Here is an 18622-nt window from a genome sequence, read left to right on the forward strand (position 1 = left end):
CTGCAACATAAACATAGAAGTTTGGTTCAGAATACTTTGAAATAAAGTCGCTCACTGAATGAAAGCTACATTGGTATTTGTAATTAATTTAATTGGATTAAAAAAAAATAATAATAAATAAAAAAAGAGTAATCTGATCAGAATACCTTCTTACAGCAGCTCTTAAAATGAGAGTTCACACTAAATTAAGATAACAGAAAAAAATAATAAACATAAATAAATAAGAACAGCAATAAACCAAAACGAATTAAAACTGGGATTCCAAAAATGCCATGTTAATGGAAACAAAAACATTTAGAATATATGTAGTCTGCAAGGAATTTAAGTAAAACAAAGAGAGGTGTTAAAGTATTTTGAGGGGTTTAAGTTTTATGTGTCCTGTCTGGGAAGAAGCGTTCTTTATGCCATGGGCGTAAAGAGATGGTGATGACCCTCCATGTGCTTCATGAAGACATATGAAGAGACAAGACCAGATATCAAGGTCTATTATTTATTTAACGTGAAAGCACAGATATTCTGAACAAATGAATACCTACAGTTTCATTGCCAGAAAGTGTGACAAAAACTTGAAAGTTCATCATACTCCTGAGAAATGACAACATAGACATTTTTCCCCCTCAAGATCAGGTAGATCGAATGCTAACGGCTGGAAAAGTTTCAAACATATTGTAAATCTTCTGATGGAAAAAAAACAAAAAAACCTTACAACATATTGGTGCTTTCCCACTGCACCAAAAACCCGGTAACACCCACTAACATCCGGCATTTACCATCAGTGAAAAAGGAAAAACCCAGGTCTCAGTCCCAGGCGAAATGACCCGGCAATAGACCCGTGTTTTAATCGGCTCCACCTCCGATCGGCTCTGATGTGGACAGGACACCCGGGTCGACCGCTAATTTTGGCCTCTTTACCTGCGCAATGCGACGCGTGTTAAAAATTCCGGACGCTGGCGCATAAATAAACAGGAATATCTGTGAATTCCATAATTTAATATCCCATTTAGAACCCAAAATCAAAATCAGAAGTTAACTACTTTTTTTCCCACATGGGTAATGCGCAATGTTGTGAGTGTGGGGATGTCACCGTAGGGGGCACAGTGAAGAACCCCCACACTCCCTGTCGCCAAAGGACCAGTGCGCACTCGTGCCCAGGCAGCGTGGAGTATCCATGCTCGGGTGCGCACCCGCATCTTGGAGTATCCATGCTGCTCCATGCTGCTTCTACTGTAGTGTTGGGTCGTTCAACAAGGCGATTCTTTTGAACGGCTCAAAATACTTTTTTTTTTTTTTTTTCAAGTTCCACAGTTTTATGTCGTTGTTTGTTTAAGTTGCGGTCTCCTCTATTGTTTTGTTCCCAATAACACTGGAACCACGACCCACCCCTTTTCCGACGTGTTCTTTACGTCGAACGTGACGCACCAGCAAACAAGGCATTTCTCCTGGCAATGGGAAAGCTGGCAATCCCCTTTTTTTAAGCGGGTTCACCCGGGTTAAAAACAACCCGGGTGAACCAATTCATTTTGGTGTGAAAAGGGGAATAGAGTCAGAAAATCTACCCACCCCTTATTGGTGTGTTCAAGGATCAAAGCAGTGATTGTGTGCGTTATTTTACAGTATTAGGCATCAAAAGATCAACACAGAGGTTATTTCCCTTGAAACCAGCTCTTAAAATGACACTCAATAGCCTGGTCAACCTAGGAAACCTATTGTAATGTAAAATAAGCAACTGAGCTTCAAATAGACTCTGGGGCAAATTCACAAAGAAATGGATATAGATATATATAAAGTCTATAATCTATGTTTTTCTTAAGAAATTCTAGTTCTCACAGAATCATAATATTACAATGTAGATATTATGACAGTTGATTTCATATAATTTGCTCTACCAAGTTCCGAGCCGCTACACAGGAAAGGCAGCGCATTTAGCTGTGCATACCACCGTTGGCGGGTGCTTTTTGAATTAGACGCTCGCTTTTTGTGTTATTTGTGCCGGTTTAGCAGCCGCAAAAGCCGCACAGCTGGCTGGATGAAATGAATGGACGAAATTGCCCCTCTGTTGTGTTAAATGGTATTTAACGCCATTTAAGAAAGGCTTACCTACCTGTGATAAGTAAAGCCACCTGCATGACCGCTCAAACAGATGCACAGATGTTGAAAATTTGAAATACCGCCATTGTACAGTACCTCATCGCAATTATTTGATTAAACGGTTCGATTCTACAATAGTGTTTCTGTCCAAATTGAGGTGAAAATTAACCGTAAACCTAAATATTTATGTTTTATTTTATGCTTGTCTTCATAAGGAGGATGTGAATTATTAAAATAGTATAGGTTTATACTATGACAGTGACAAAATGAACAATAAAACATAACTATTCATCACAATTGCATGGCAATTAATCAACTAAAATTGTTATGATCGTAACACTGAGCAAGCATTTGAGCAATACAATTTTGGAGGCTCCATTACAAACAAAACAGTGGCTGCCCTTCCCAGAGGGTTCACCAGTCTGACCCAGTGTCCACCAAATCCTGCAGCGCTGTAGTCAGCGAGTAACAGATTGAGATATGAATCCGTTATTAAGAGCGCAGATTGAACCAATCAATTCCACCGCCGCGTGGGGAGTCGGTTTCGGATATTGTTACAGTACACTGGGTACAGTTACAGCACAGTGCGGGGCTCTGTGCGTTTCTTTTGCTACCGCTGGGAATTTGCACACGCATGGCCAGATCTGTTGATGTTCTTTATCGCTCATTCCTTTAATGAGCAGGCTGCACTGTATTTTGGAGTAAAAAATAGCTTGTGTGAAGTGAACCATCCGCAGCGTATTTGACATCTACACTGGTATCCATTTGATCTCTCCGGACCGAACGTGGCCCCGGTGCAACACACCATTCGGTTTATTTTGCTCCACTCTCCTTCCAGAAGGGCAGCCATGCATGCATCTGCACTCCTTGCTGAGTGAGCACCGGGGGAAGTGGCGGGAGGGAGGGAAGAGGAAGAAGCACAGATCATAATGGCCAGCCAATTATCAGTAGTTGGGGAGCAGGGAGGAGTGAGAGATTAGGGGGAGAAGGGATCAATACACCAGTAAGTTTCTAATGAGGGGAAGGATTGGACCGAGTCAAGCAGATAGAAATCCTTCCCTGCCCAAGGTGGTCTCCCCGCACGATCCATTAGCGGGGCTGCACGCTCGCTGGGGCAACGGCGCCCCTAGAGGACCGCCACTGTTACGGCACCAGATCATTGACTTTAAGAATTGGGATCTGGCTTTATTGGCCAAGTGTGCCTACACATACAAGAAATATGACTCCGGTTTTCAGTGACAAATGTGAACAAATGTGAAAAAGTGTCAAATGTAAAATATGAAGAATATTTACATATATTAGGTGGGATCTGTAATGAAGAGTTTAACACTTATATTTAACATGAGCAATAAGGTTTTGTACGACTTTGACTCTGCCTACTGGTCCATTAAAAGGTTCATAATAAAAGAGTAGGCACTAGTTAAGGTCTACATGTATTTCCTATTAAAGTATTTACCATTTACATAGATTATCCATTTTGTTTTTTCCTTATAATTTATCTCAGTTGCCTTTTGCTTTAAATATTGCATTGCAGCCATCACTTGGGACATTCATTCACATGTATGAGTGCGGTCTGAAGAAGAATGGCTGTCTGTCTTTCCCCTTTTAACCCCCCCCCCCCCCCCCCCCCCCCCCACACCCCCACACACACACACACACACACACACACACACACACACACACACACACACACACACACACACACACACACACACACACACACACACACACACACACACACACAGCTGCCGGGACAGGACAGTAAATCCTGCATGACCCACCCGCTCAGCCCAGCAGCTTGCACAGCACACCACCCACAACCCCCCTGCGACAAAAACCACACACTCTCACATGTGAAGGGAAAGAAGCTTCAGCTGCTAAACGCTAAATGTTGGGGGCTCCGCTGTGCACTGTCGGTTCAGCACCGTGATAAGGCCCCGCGGTAATCTAGTTTGTCTGAGGCTGCTTCTCGAGTTTCTTCATCTTCCTTTCACTCCCTCTCTCTCTCCCTCGCTCTTTCTCCTCATTCTGTGGAGCCTCGTGTGGGGAGGGGGTGTTATTTATGGCTGCTCTGTGCAAGTAGACACACACACCAATGCTTTCACAGGATGAAAGGCCAGTCACACTGCCTGCAAACATGATTTTACAGCCCTGGGTGGAATGAGTGTGGTTGGGGGGGTTGGAAAGAAAGAAAGAAAGAAAGAGAAAGAGAGAGAGAGAGGGGGAGAGAGAGAGAGATATGAGAACAAAGAGGCAACCCCACACATTTAAAAGCCCAAACAGTAGGAATGCAAAAAAAAAAAAGCAGCTTAAGTAAGTGGTAGCATACGTATTTAATGGTGAGTTTTCAGACTTGCAAATGCGATTCTTTGTGGAATAAGAACAACGTGCTTTTAAATACAAGCACAGAGAGATGGAGGCGAGATTTTCAAATTAACCTGAAGACACAGGAAGCCTAATGCGTTGTTTTTTCGGTGGATTTTTACCTCTTATAAAAAAAAATTACAATTTGAGCATAAAATCCAGAGACTGCAAGAATTTAAGGGTGTTTGTTCTACATTAAGCCAGTCGCTAAGGGGTTAATTTACCCGTTGAAACATTTTCCTCAGTTAACTGTACAACAATGCACTCCAGTAAAATGCGGATACAACCCCCCCAGGTGTCCTCAAGCCGCTCAGAGAACGGTCACATGTGCTATGCAAACATCAGCTTTCTGGCTTCCATTTTTGGCAGATCTCTTGAAAACACGCACGCACGCACACACACCATGATGATTGGAGCAAAATCACTGTTTTCTGGCTTTAAGTGGCCACAGCAGGCAGGAGATCGGAAAACATATAAAACAACAGAACATAATGTTCTACTATTAATCAACATGAGGTGACAAGTCCGTCTGAGCATTTCCCCGCGTCGACAAGTGACAATTGCGTAACGACAGGACGGCTCTATTGGATAAACATAATAGCGTTCGGGGGAGGACGGCGATAATTTGGGTGGGAGGAAGCTGTGAGATGGAATGAGAAATTGGTTTATGTTGTAGCCGAGTGGTTGGGGGTTTGAGAGCCTAATTGCCTCCGGTATGAAATCACCCGGGTTTGGAATGGATAGTAAAAAGGTGCAGTATGGCCTCTGCTGGTGGCGTGTCACACTGCATCAGCTTCACGAACACACACACACACACACACACACACACACACACACACACACACACACACACACACACACACACACACACACACACACACACACACACACACACACACACACACACACACACACACACACACACACACGGCTCGCGTGAGAGTGACATAAAAAAAGGGCAGAAGGGAGGGAGCCCTGCAAAGGACGCTACATCACAGTTTCACTTAATAATCTCCATTTTTTAAGTGGCCATAAATCATTGCATATGTTCACAAATAATCATTTCAAAAACCACTTTGGGCGTTGGCGTCTAATCTAGGTAAAAGCTTTTTCTTCACGTCAAACGAGTGATACTATACCAGGAGAAGGCACCAGATTGTCTCAACGTTGCCAGACTCTTCTAAATTGGCCCTTAGTGTGTGTTCTTGGCTGTAATGCAGGAAAAACTATTCCTGACACTTCAAAGATGCCAGTGCACTGAATAAGAGCTTGTGTGTGTGTATGTGTGTGTGTGTGTGTGTGTGTGTGTGTGTGTGTGTGTGTGTGTGTGTGTGTGTGTGTGTGTCAGCGCGTACATTTATTTGAACGCATACCATGTCAGTGTGTACATTAACCTGATTGCTATGAAGATTATAATGACTCAACTTAGGCCTTTGTAAGACTTGGCTCAAAGTAACGCAGTCTTCTCGACTATGAGCCTCTGCATCTGGGAGAAACTTAACATGGATTTTGAAAATTGTACATAAAAAAAATAAATAAATAAATAAATACAAAGCTTTAATCCCGGACGTGTGAGATACTAGGGTTGGCGAATATCTCGGTATTCTCACATACCACAAGCTTTAGAAACCACAGTATCATTTTAAACACTGTGATGATATATGCAGTCAGTTTTGTAGTTCCTAAAAATGTTATGTTTTGTTAACAGCAACATCAAGTGCCTCTAGAAAACCAAACATTTATTTCTGCAGGCAATTTAACCAACCAGCTCCTTGACTTGGGAGGTGTCAAATAAACCACCCACTCTCAGGAGAAAATAATGGTCGATTTTAGTCGTTGGCAGTCGTTCTTGACAATTTTTGCTCTTGTGATAATCACACTGAAATAAACCGATTGGGAGCAAACAGGGGTGTGCAAAATGAACGTTGTCAATTGTTAAATAAAATGTTACCATTAAGCTAATTGTTGGTGATTTCCTTCAGTACCAATGGAAGTGCACCAGGTTACGCTTGTATCTTTAGCACGCTATGCAGAATGTCACGTAGGTCATAAATTCAGTCTCTTTTCTACTCTGAACCAGTATTTTTCCCCATAACAGTAGATATTGCCCCAACATGGTCTGCACATGCAGCACTTGAAGAAACTATTCAGATGTAACACTGAATCACAATGGTGCGAATGACTTCATGGCGACAAAACAGAGCGTTTATTTGACTTGTCATGTGTCAGCTACAGCTGGCAGGAGCGGGTCACCTTCTATTGGCAGGACTTTGCCTTCTACAGTGATAAAATGCTTCGAATTGTTAAACGGGAGGTTACTTTTACAACTGCGTGATAAAAATGGATATCACAGTACATTATGAGACTATATAGTAAGCTTAAAAAACCGACATTGGTCCAGCCCTATTGTTTACACGGGCAGATAAATCAAACGACGATAAATAAATCACCAAACTGCAGATTGGATCATCTGTTTTAACAGGAGATTACCATTTCCTTAATCGGGCATTAGTTGGATTATGAGCGTGCTATTGCTGCACGCAATGGTTCAGCTATTGATTTCTCGCTGTTTCGGTTGTACCTGATCTCTGAACTGGTCCTGGGAGAGGCAGTCCGTCATGTTGACACAGCCGAGCAGGCAGCCGGTGGGGTAGTCTTTAGGGAACCTGGGCTCTGCAGAGAGAAAACAAACAAAACAATGAACAACTCCTGCGCTGAGGAGGATGCAGGGCACGATATCAACAGGAGGTTTTCAAAGAAATAGTTGAGTCTAGTGCTTGACGGCAGTTGGGATATCATGTTTTAAGAGTTTCTACACAAACCTGCTACAATGAAAGAACTAGTTTTGCAAAAAGGATAAAAAAAAGAAAAGAAAAAAACACATTGTTTTTGCTTGTCTGTATACCTCTCTTGTAGATCTGGCGATACATGGCCTCTACCTCTGCAATCTCCTGGGGATCGGGCTTCTTGGCTGCAGCCGCGATCCACAGGCGACCCCTGTGGGATGTGTACCAAGACCGCCCCTCCACCCTACACACACACACACACACACACACACACACACACACACACACACACACTTATGAGGCTGCTGTGACTCCTGTGCAAACCACCAGATGTCCCTGTGCTCTGTGTTTTCAATGCCTCGAAGCTTCAGCTTGTTTTTTGACACAAAGCAAAGCTTCGCCCGCAAATAACTAACATTTACCGGCGTGTTGCCCTCACAATGCATTGTGGGATATGCATGTCAGCCAAGTGTGCAGTGTTTGCACACTACGGTATTTCACTGGCTGTAGTATGTCATCCCGGTACTTTTCACATACTATTTGATGCATATTATGGTTTTGGTCACACTCAAAACACTAACATACTAACTCTGTGTACTAAATAGTATGCAAGTATGGAGCAGAGGGCTACAAAATGTTTGAACAAGGCTCAGAATGTTGGAAGGAGCCAAGATACAAGGCAGCTTTTATCACAATGGTGAAAAGACAAAGAAGTCATTGTCACAACATAGGTATGTTTTCATGGCATTTTACATAAGAGTCATCACAGCTTTAACCCTGTAATTGTGTTTGTATTCTGATGAGCACGCTTACCTCTTGATGCCTTTGACCAGCAGCGTGGCCCACGGCTGGTGCATGCTGAGGCACCAGCCTCCATCAGCCATCTCCTGCAGCTCTCTGTCCTGCAGCCTCAGTCGGGACCGCTCCGCTCCCGCCTTGTCCTCCTGGGAACCCACCACACCTTTCTCATGGCACCTCCTGTGGCTCTCACCGGCTCCTACATCAACCCACTGAGAACAATAATAAAGTCACGAGGTGGAACTTTGGCAAAATGCTCTCATCACACTAGTCAATAACACTAGTAGCTGCAGTATCGACTACTTTGGTTATTATCCTGTTTAATAATCAAAGAAAATCAAGGACTTGATGTATTGTCAAAGACAGATACATCTGGGCTTCTAAGTACCATGAGAGAAGTACTTCACAACTGTATCAATTTGCATCTGTTTTAACACTTGCACTATCAAATAAATGTCAGTAAAATTGGTCAAACATGTCCATGTCCAACTTGTAAAAATGTTCTCAATGCTAAAACGCTGTGTAAAAGTCAATGCACTACAGCAGACCATAAAAGCTGCCATGACCTACTTGGGGTGCAGCCTGTACGATGTTGGGGTTGACCAGGTCTCCAAGGTTCTGCTTTCCACCTTGTTTGCCAGAGCACGGTGATGACTTCAGCCCAGAATCACTGTTCATAGCCTTAATGGTCTCGTCCAGTCTGAAAACGTTTGGACTTTGTCAGCGGGGAAAAGCATTTTATGAATGATGTAATACTTAGACATTCCCCAACTGGACAGGCTCTTTTAACCTGTCATAGTAGTGGCTCATGTTGTCTCCCTCGTCAACCACTTGTCTGCCAGCGAAGTCCAGTGTGATCTTTCGGTCCTTGCGTGAAGCGTGGCGGAGTTCCCGCAGCTCTTCCTCCTTTTTCCTCAGCTTCTCACGCTCGCTGGGTGACAACCACTGGTTGGAATCGGTGGCAAAGTAGTCCGATTCGTCATCCAGGACCTGGGTTCGCCTGACACTGTGGACGCAATGAAGAATGTATAATCATTAGGGCTGGGTATTGGTACTCAGTACCTTTCAGGTATCGACCGAAAAAACCCAATACCAAGTAGTCAAACGATACCTGCATTCAACCTTTTTGTAACCAGATCTAGAAAGAACGTATATGTATGGTTTTGTTCGCAGCAAGGGTTCTTCGATTTAGTTTTTTATTTAATTTTAAATTTTTAAACCTGTGCTGTCAGCATGCTGGGCATACAACACAGTATTTGTATGCTCTTGCATCTAGGACAGAGTTAGTCTGCAAGTGGAGTTCCAAGTTCTCAACCTGCAATGCAACTCTTTATTAATTCTTAAATCTTCAAGAACTTCTGCAATAACTCTGACATGTAGGATGACAAGAGCACAGTTTTTTGTTGTACAGAACTACCACCAATCCCCCGCTTTGGAGAACTATTTTACCCTGTCCGGGTCTATAAACAACTAATCACTACTCCAAGAGGGGGAGATTCAACACAGGTGAGACAAATAAACATAGAACCAAACAACATGCACACAGAAAAACATAAACATCGGACGACAACATGTATTGAAAAAACAGTTAATTAAGTCCAGGAAAACTGGGTCAGCGACATACGACCCACACCCATGAGCAGGCATAAGACGCAGCCGCAGGCGCAGAACCCGGGCCGCGGGCGCCACGTAGGTGCGCAGGCCCGCAGCCGGGTCCCACGGCATCAAACCAACAACCTGTCTGAACCGCCCGCCCCATGGCAAGCCGGCGGGACCCCCACGCCCACTCGTGCCCCGTGCAAGAGCGAGGCTCACCCCACCACAGCCGACCAGATGCCGTACCCTGCCGCCGGGAGCCCCGAGCGCCCATCCATGTAGCGGAGTGTGCTCAGCGCAGGGCAGCCGGACATTAGCCACACCGTACCAACGCCCCTCGATGCCAACAGGAAGCCAGATATATGGGCTCTCCACCACCCCCAGGGCACCTGCCGCAGAGAAGCCGCGCAATGGAAGCAGAGGCTAACAGCCGCCCCCCGTACCCCAACCCACACCAGCAAGCGGCCCCCCAGAGGCCCCGGAAGGCACCCAGCGGCACTCTCCATAGCCCCGGCAGGTTGCAGCATGCCAGAAACCACCAGGTGCAAGCCGCCAGGACTCAAGCCCAGTCGGCAGGGGGCCCACTGGCGCCCCCCGGCCAAACACACCCCCATACCAACCCACCAGCGCCACACCACCCCGGAAACCTCAGTGCTCAATGTGTGCTGTTGGCAATTGCAGTTAAAATTGTGGGGTGTGGGGGTTGCGAGTCCACCAAGCAAGTTGAACCCGAATCACTCGCACAGCTCCTGCCCCGCAGACCCTGGACGGGTGGAGTGTTGTTCGGAGGAAGATTTGTGTGCCAGTGTATGTGTTCTAGGCTAATATGAATGGAATTAAAACTTTGGGAGGAACAAGAAGCACGTCGGGGCAGGAGTGTGACGGGCAAAATAGAAGCCACCCGCCACATCCCCACCCACATAGCTCGCATCGCACCTGTCCCGCAAACCCGAGGCCTTTTGTGTGGTGTATGTACTGTGTATGAGTTTTGCACTGGGAGAGATAGGCGAAATGCAACCAGACCAATGCAGGGGCGCAGCAGGCCAGGGAGCAGCCATGTGGACAGTCCCCACCCCCAGAGACAGGCCAGCTCAACACAGGGACAAGAGCGGGCGCCACCACCCAGCCCCCCTTACAGCCCCGTCGGGCCCCGGGACCTTCCCATGACCACAGGACTAAGCACCATGGACATCCCCACAGCCGCTGAGCACCCACCCAACCGCGTTTTTCGATTTAATGTGACATGTGATTGACCCACTACCGCAACAGCTACAAGCCAGCCAATTACTGCAAACATTTTTCAATGTAATGCCTTGTGTGATTGGCCAGGTGTCCATACGAACAGTAAAATAAGTTCTCCTTGCTGTAATCATTCCTCCTCCACTGGCTATTTGTGTAAAATGACACTGCCCAAATACAGTTTTGTACAGTAATTTAATAAATATTTCAATAATTTGCACACATGTATCAGTGTAAAAATCCATTGGATGGGGAGGAGTGGTGGTATTCATTCACAAGATGGGTATAGTAGGAAAAAAAAGGTATCGTATTAAGTCATCTATTGGTATCACTTTAAGGGTACTGGTATCGTCATTTATTAAACAACACCCAGCCATCTTAATCATGATACTGATCATTAGAAATCAATGATAAATTGTGAATAACATCACCTATGAAAAAAATCTAACTTATTATACACTTAGAAATAATAAATAGTAAAAGATACATGGGTGCTACAATACCTATTCTTGTCATATTCCAGCAGTTTGTCTTTGTGTTGAAGTGCCTTCTCTAATCCAGCCTTCATACGAGCCTCCTGGTGAGGGAGACAATCTCGATCTGCTGCTTCTGACGACCAAACACACAGCCATGAGCAAACATCCACGAAACTAAGCAAAAACAACATCAACACACTTTAAAATCATTACTGCTCTTATGTATTTATTTGATTTGAATTATCCTCTCACCTCCCATGAGTTTCTTTCGCAGTTTTTGGCTCTTGTTGGAGTCCCGCTGAAGGATGTCTTGCTCCTCTTTGGTGCAGACCTGTACGAGAAAGCCAAGAAACAGTCAAAGTATTGTATCCAGGCATCTTCAGCATACCAATAAAGATTTTATTTCTGCTGAAAATTGTATGGATTCAAGGAGGCATGTTTCAGCATTTCATATCATATTCCATTGTTTTTAGGTTTTCTCTATTGTACTGCGTAATGCTTACAAAGCCAAAATGTAACTTACTGAAGTGCATAACTGAATTTTTCTTTGAAACAGACAATTCACATCAAGGCTTTCAAATCCATTATTATACTGTTGGAATTGCAATATTCAATATTATATTTGCAAGGTAAATGCACCTTAATATAAATTTAAGTAAAATAGTAAAATACTATTCAGAAAAATAATAAGTAATTAAGTAAAATAATAAAATACCAAAATAAAATAAGTAAAGCTAAAATAAAGAATACAATACTAGCATACATAAGTCAACAAACTCAATACTCCATCTTTGTGGTCTCTCACCAAGCTTCCGCAGAAGAGGCAGGGGCCTGACCCTTCCTGCTCGCACACGATGCGACCACAGCTGATGCAGTTGTTGATGAGGTTGTGCTTCTGACCAAGGCACTCGCAAGTGTAGCGCCCAGGGAGCATGATAGCCAGCTTGTCCTGGCCCTCTTTGGCATACAGGTTCACAAACTTGCTCTTCTTCTTCGTGGAAGAGGAACTACTGCTTTCCTGGGCCTGTTGATGCAGGGAAAGAAAAAATGGGGTCGGAAAAATTTTAGGGTGAATATTTTAGTATGATGATAAAAGAGTGATTGTATTAATTTGTTCATTTATTTTCCCTTTGAGGTGAGTTTGACATGTTACATTGATGTAAATGTGTGCCTGTCCAGCCACTGGAGATTCCACTCACTTTCATCAGATCAATGGGGGTCTTGACCGCCTCTGGCTCAGGCTCCACTTGGCCAACTGTCATGATCTCCTGTTTGTTCCGACCCTTTCGTTTCGATTTCTTCTGAGTATCTTTGTACATGTCAAGAGGATCTGAGGACAAGGGGCATGTCCCCCAGGCCATGTTATTTGTTAAATGCAGTTTAAAGAATTATTTAGTGGTTGGGTTGCAAAATGATGCTACTACAATTCAATGGAATCTTCGTTCAACATTTAGTATTATATGCAGACTAACCTCCTTCAGGGCCTGATTCTTTAAGCAGGAAAAGAGCAGTGGGGTCTGAGGCCTGCCTCTGAGTTCTCTTCCATTTGACCAGAAGCTCGTCTATAAACTGCCTCTTCCTCCCGTCGGTTCCTTGGAGGAGATCTCCCACATACTCCTCTATCTCCTCCGGAGTTTCAATGGATAAAATGTATCTGAAAAAAATGATTATTTCCATAACTTCACATTCACATTCTCACTTCTCTCGCTGATTTACCATCGCAGGCAACATCGGCTAACAATCTCAGATCCGGGTCAAATGACCCGGCAATAGACCGCCGCACCTCCGATGGGCTCTGATGTGAACAGGACACCCGGGTCGACCCGCCAATATTGGCCCCTTTACCTGCGCAATGCAACGCGCATTGAAGTTGCGGACGTTGGCGTATAAGTGGACAGAAATATCCGTGTATCATTCCATATCCCATTTAGAATCCAAAATCAGAAGTTATTGACTTTTTCCCCCACACGGGGTACTGTAAAATGTCATGAGTGTGGGGATCGCACCGCGGAGAGCACACGCTCCCCGCCATCAAAGGACCAGTGCACGCACCGGCCGACCATGGAGTTGGATACTTTTTTTCTTTAATGTTGTTGCTTATTGAAGTTCCTGTCTACTCTATCGTTTTGTTCCCAATCACACTGGAACCATGACACGCCCCTTTTCCGACATGTTTGTGACATCGCACCAGCAAAAAAGGCATTTCTCCTGGCAATGGGATAGGTGTCAATCGCCTATTTTTAGCAAAACCCGGGTCAACACGCTAATTTTGTTGTTAAAACGGTATTAGTTGGGGAACCTGCGAGTGATTTTGAACTCTGATTGTGAAATTTGGCCCTTCTGCACCATTTCAATTTTGTAATTGTTAATTCTATCTGTTTGATTGTACGTTACGAGTATGTGTACATATCAACGAAAGTAGGTAAACAGCTCTAACTTGAAAAATAGATTCTGATCTCAATGAGAGTAGGCAAAATAAAGAAAACAATAATAATGATGATAACAATAATAGTGATGATGATAATAACAATAATGATAACAATAGTTATAGAACAGTTATAGTGATGGCCATAATAATAATAATAATAATAATAATAACAATAGATATTAATTAATATCACATCCTTTTACAGTAGAAACACTGTTCAAATTGCAGGCAGTTGTATACTTCCTCATGCGTATTTATTGATTTAATTCATTTGAATTGATCATTTGATTTGATCAGCATTTGATGTGAACAAGGTAAATTAGAACTATAAATTGCCATGACAGCTGTCAGAGTGGATGATGAAGCTTTCTTGCTGTTTCGCTGGTGTTAGCTGACACCTAGCCTGCTAGCTTGGTCCAAAAATATTTCACTTACTGGACAATTTCCTCACAAGCCTCCAGCCCGAAGTTGCGGTGGAGCTGGTCGGCACACCAGCGAAGTAAAGCGTCCGACATGTTCACAAAAGCGAGGTAAACAAATCCAACGTGTAACTACGATGCAACACAGCCGGCGACATCAACACAGCGCAGAGCAACACGGAATTCCTTCCGGCCCAAACAAGTGCAGGAGCGTAAGGTTCCGCATGAGACGATTCCTCGGGTCTAGGCTATACCGCAATGGAATACATGAAATAAAATACAAATAAAATAAAATAAGATAAGATAAGGCGATTTATAAACCTTGAATATGTCAAAAGGTTCATTATAAATGTCATTTATTGGTCACTGAATTAGAGTTCAGTCTTTTCTCTGTAATGTTGGTGGGGGTGTTTGCACCTGTTCAGTCCGATCACTGGGTGGCAGCTGAGGAAAAGGTAAACGCTACCATGCCTTATATAAAAAAACAAATAATAATAATAACATTTTATTTTCTTCGTTGGACCGCTGTAAGTCCTATTTGTATTCACCACCATAGCAGTGAATGCAGCTTGGATAAAGGAAAAGGCAACAATATTTATGAAGTTATACAAATTGAATATGAGGAGGGGGGAAAAAAGTACCTTGACTTAAATTCACCGATTGTTGAGGACTTAAATTCTCTTGTGTACTTGAATGCAGAAAAGATGAATGTAAATGTGAAAATGCAGCAGTAAAACAGTCCCATCTTCTTTTTCTTTTTTTTCTCAAGTCAGCACATTCCCATCGTTATCCACTGCACCCTAACCTGCTGTGCATCCTTCCCAGCTTGGTCCCTTTGTCTTGCCAATCGGTACAAGTCCTTTTCTCCTTCCTTACTGTCCAACCTCTCATACAACTCGCCGTATGCCTTTTCCACTTCTCTCTTCGCCTTGTGCCGCATCAGCTTGTACTCCTGTCTACTTTCTTCATCTCTCTGACTATCCCATTTCTTCTTGGCCAACCTCTTCTGCTCTACGCGCTCCTGTACTTGCTCATTCCACCACCAAGAGTCCTTGTCTTCCTTCCTCTTCCCGCATGATACACAGAGTACCTTCTTGGCCGTCTCCCTCACCACTTCTGCAGGTGTTTCACAGTCATCGGGTAACCGTTCATTTCCACCTATTGCCTGCCTTACCTCTTCCCTAAATTCCATGCAACACTCCTCCTTTTTCAACTTCCACCATTTTATCTTTGGCGCTTGTTTCACTCTCTTCCTCTTCTTGGCCTCCAGAGTCATCCTACAGACCACCATCCGATGCTGCCTAGCAACACACTCCCCTACCACCACTTTGCAGTCACTAATCTCTTTCAGATTGCACCTCCGGCATAAGATGTAGTCCACCTGTGTGCACCTTCCGTCACCCTGTGTTCCTCCCTCTTCTTGAAATACGTGTTCACAACAGCCAATTCCATCCATTCCTCCTGTCCTTCCACATTCCTCTCCTTGACACCATACCTACCCGTCACCTTCTTGTCACCTATGTCTCTGATCCCTTCGCCAACATGGCCATTGAGATCTGCTCCAACGACCACTCTCCCTTGGGGACGCTCTCCACCACTACATCCAGCTCACTAAAGAATTCTTCTTTCTCTTCCATCTCACACCCAACTTGGGGACCACATGAACCGACCTCATTCATTATCACCCCCTCAATTTCCAGCTTCATGCTCGTCACTCTGTCGGATACTCTCGTCACGTCCGAAACGCTCTTGACATATTCTTCCTTCAAGACTATCCCCACCCCATTTCTCCTGCCATCCACTCAATGGTAGAACAGTTTGTACCCGGCTCTGATACTCCTGGCCTTACTCCCCTTCCACCTGGTCTCTTGCACACATAGTACATCTACCTTCCTTCTCTCCACCATGTCAGCCAGCTCTCTTTACCCTTCATAGTGCCAACGCTCAAAGTTCCTACTCTCAACTCTACTCTCCTACCCTTCTTCCTCTCCTTCTGTCTCCGGACACGCCTTCCCCCTCTTCTTCTTCTTCGGCCGACAGTAGCACAATTTCCACTGGCACCCTGTAGACTATCGGCACCAGTGGCGGTCGTTGTTAACCCGGGCCTCGACTGATCCGGTATGGAAATCAGATTTGTTGTCCACATGTTCGATGTGGCATGGTTTTTACGTCGGATGCCTCTCCTGACGCAACCCTCTCTATTCATCTGGGCTTGTGACCGGTACTGATGATACACTAGCATGTGCTAGATGGCTAGATTCAGAGACCAGGCAACAATCCCATCTACCGTATAAAAAAGATGTGGACAAGATCAAATAGATTGATATATATATTTTTTAAACAGTAAGGACAACCACAAATTAATCTTTCATTGAACAAAACATTTCTATTATCAATTCCATTAGAAAGATGAATCAGCAACAAGGTCTTTGAGAAGGGCGTTTAAATCTTGCATGATCTGAAAATAACCATTGTGGCACAACCGCACAACAAATTTTAGATACTGCAGTTACTATGTTCCATACATAGAATGAATGTTGCTTGGTGTTTCATTAAACATTTGCAAAAAACATGACACATTATTAAACGTTGCATTCCACACAAAAATCCTTTACAGGTTACTTTAATCAACGGCTCGTATTCAGAGCCACTATAGAAATTAAAAGGCTAAAATATGCTCGATTAGCCCCAAACTTAATTCAGAGGTGAATGTTATTTAATTAGAATGAGATGTTAACTATGTAATTTTGGATTACAATGTGAATTGTAAATATTACATGTTCATTGTTTAGTTGGCCGGCTCTTTTCATAGATGGCTCAAAAATCAAAGGCATATCATAGGCTTTGCTAATTATGCTTCACACAATTTTAGCTCCAATTGTATTATTGTGTTATTTTTTTTGTTTGATTGGTTATACGGCTAAATATCTGGTGGGATGCAAGTCCCAGAAGCTAGACAGGATTGGAATTTGACTGGTAACTGAAAAGACATAATAATCTTTGAATTCCATCCATAAAGCACAGTTTTCCAAGTACCAAACACAGGAGCCCTCAAGTGAAGAAGTCTTTGGAGATGGCCTCTACGAAGTTGGGTGCGGACATGAGGATGCCGATGGTGCAGAGGATGGTGAAGAGGGAGAATGCCATTAGGCAGAGGCGATCGATGACGGACGCGGCGAACTTCCACTCGTTACACAGCGACTCCTCCTCGTCTTGGTCTCGGAAGCGTTTGGCGATGAAGCGCACCTCTTCCAGGATCTTGGTCAGCTCCATCTCCACGCCCACTCCTGTCGAGGAGCTCTGACTCACGGAGGAGGGGAGAAGCACCTCCTCTTCAGCCGCATGGCCGTCTAGCCGCCTGCACAGCACACCCGAGTCTGGGGAGGTGGCGCCGGCGGAGTACTGCATGCTCTCCAGGCCGCGGAAGCCGATGTACAGCATGTTGCCGTTGGTGGACTTGGGGGCAGAGGAGCTGCCATTGAGGTCCACGCTGGTCAGGCTGTTCCGCGCCCCCTTGTTGTTGCAGGCCGGGCGCACCCGGTCCTCGCCCGGACGCTTCATGCGCAGGAACCAGGCGCACCAGTTCAGCAGCACAATACGGGTCTCGAGGGATAAAGCAGAAGTACAGTCAATTGAAAAGGAAAGACGTCATGAAAAGTCTGAAAAAGTTCGAGGTGATTCGTAGGAATAGCATAAGCATATTTACACTATTTACAGTTTGCACTTTATTGACTTGTGTAGTACAAGGATACACTGAACTGCTGGGATAAAACTACCATTTATTATCAGGCAGTCTAGAGCGAAGGCTGTGGAAAAACGTGAGAAATATGGAAATTTGTGTTAATTTGTTGTTGTGAAATCTTATTGGTTAAATTTTAATCCACTTACCCACTTTGGCATTTTGGCTCCATCAGGGTCGTGGTGATGGTACTGTAAGACGAGGACTGTCGCTATTACCGAGAGTCCCACTATGATCATGGTGGCAGCAAAGTACTGAGCTGGAAGGAGTAGATTTAGTAGTTTGGATAGAAAAGGAAAGATAAAGAAATGGAAACTAGAAAGATGCTTAGTACTAGTTTGTTATTACAACGCCATTGAATGTTAACTTGTATTTTAATGAAGCTCCCAAAGCCTAACATTGGTGTCTCATTTGTCCACCATCCATCCATCCGCCCTCCCATTTCCATAGCCGCTTATTCCATTTGCGAAGTGGAGGTTCCACTAAATGAACAAACTAAACAACTTCATTTCACCTCCTTTAAGTGGAATTGTGCATTTTCTAGCATAGTGGTAGCAATGAGCAAAATGGTTTTACTGAAAGTAATTCCTTTCAAACAAGGTATTCAACGGCATTTGGAAGGAAAACATGAATTATTTTTCAGGTTTAATGTATATATACACTACATATCAAAATACCCTGCACAAAAT

General features: G+C 44.0%; 2 protein-coding genes across 4 annotated transcripts in view; both read right to left on the reverse strand.

Annotated features, from left to right (window-relative positions):
- The window catches only part of trip4 (thyroid hormone receptor interactor 4), an 81139-nt gene extending 66794 nt beyond the window's left edge, over positions 1 to 14345 (reverse strand). For 2 of the 3 annotated variants that reach the window (XR_013844068.1, XM_079997391.1), the window contains exons 1-11: positions 14211 to 14345; positions 12820 to 13001; positions 12547 to 12677; positions 12153 to 12371; positions 11600 to 11678; positions 11375 to 11480; positions 8827 to 9042; positions 8607 to 8736; positions 8052 to 8248; positions 7358 to 7482; positions 7034 to 7125 (exon numbers count right to left, since the gene is read on the reverse strand). Coding sequence is in view for 2 of the 3 variants with exons in the window: in XM_079997391.1 (XP_079853517.1) it covers positions 7034 to 7125; positions 7358 to 7482; positions 8052 to 8248; positions 8607 to 8736; positions 8827 to 9042; positions 11375 to 11480; positions 11600 to 11678; positions 12153 to 12371; positions 12547 to 12677; positions 12820 to 13001; positions 14211 to 14290 (1557 nt within the window). In the remaining variant the exon portion in view is untranslated. The remainder of the gene's footprint in view (positions 1 to 7033; positions 7126 to 7357; positions 7483 to 8051; positions 8249 to 8606; positions 8737 to 8826; positions 9043 to 11374; positions 11481 to 11599; positions 11679 to 12152; positions 12372 to 12546; positions 12678 to 12819; positions 13002 to 14210) is intronic. The other variant, XM_079997392.1, reaches the window with a different exon arrangement.
- Positions 14346 to 16518: 2173 nt separating this feature from the next.
- Positions 16519 to 18622, reverse strand: part of chrna7a (cholinergic receptor, nicotinic, alpha 7a (neuronal)) — a 37638-nt gene continuing 35534 nt past the window's right edge. Inside the window, exons 9-10 of the mRNA XM_079998292.1 lie at positions 18083 to 18192; positions 16519 to 17797 (exon numbers count right to left, since the gene is read on the reverse strand). Of these exons, the coding sequence (XP_079854418.1) occupies positions 17246 to 17797; positions 18083 to 18192 (662 nt within the window). The 3' untranslated portion in view covers positions 16519 to 17245. The remainder of the gene's footprint in view (positions 17798 to 18082; positions 18193 to 18622) is intronic.

The sequence above is a fragment of the Zeus faber genome, assembly GCF_960531495.2.
Source record: "Zeus faber genome assembly, chromosome: 3".
Taxonomy (NCBI): Eukaryota; Metazoa; Chordata; class Actinopteri; order Zeiformes; family Zeidae; genus Zeus; species Zeus faber.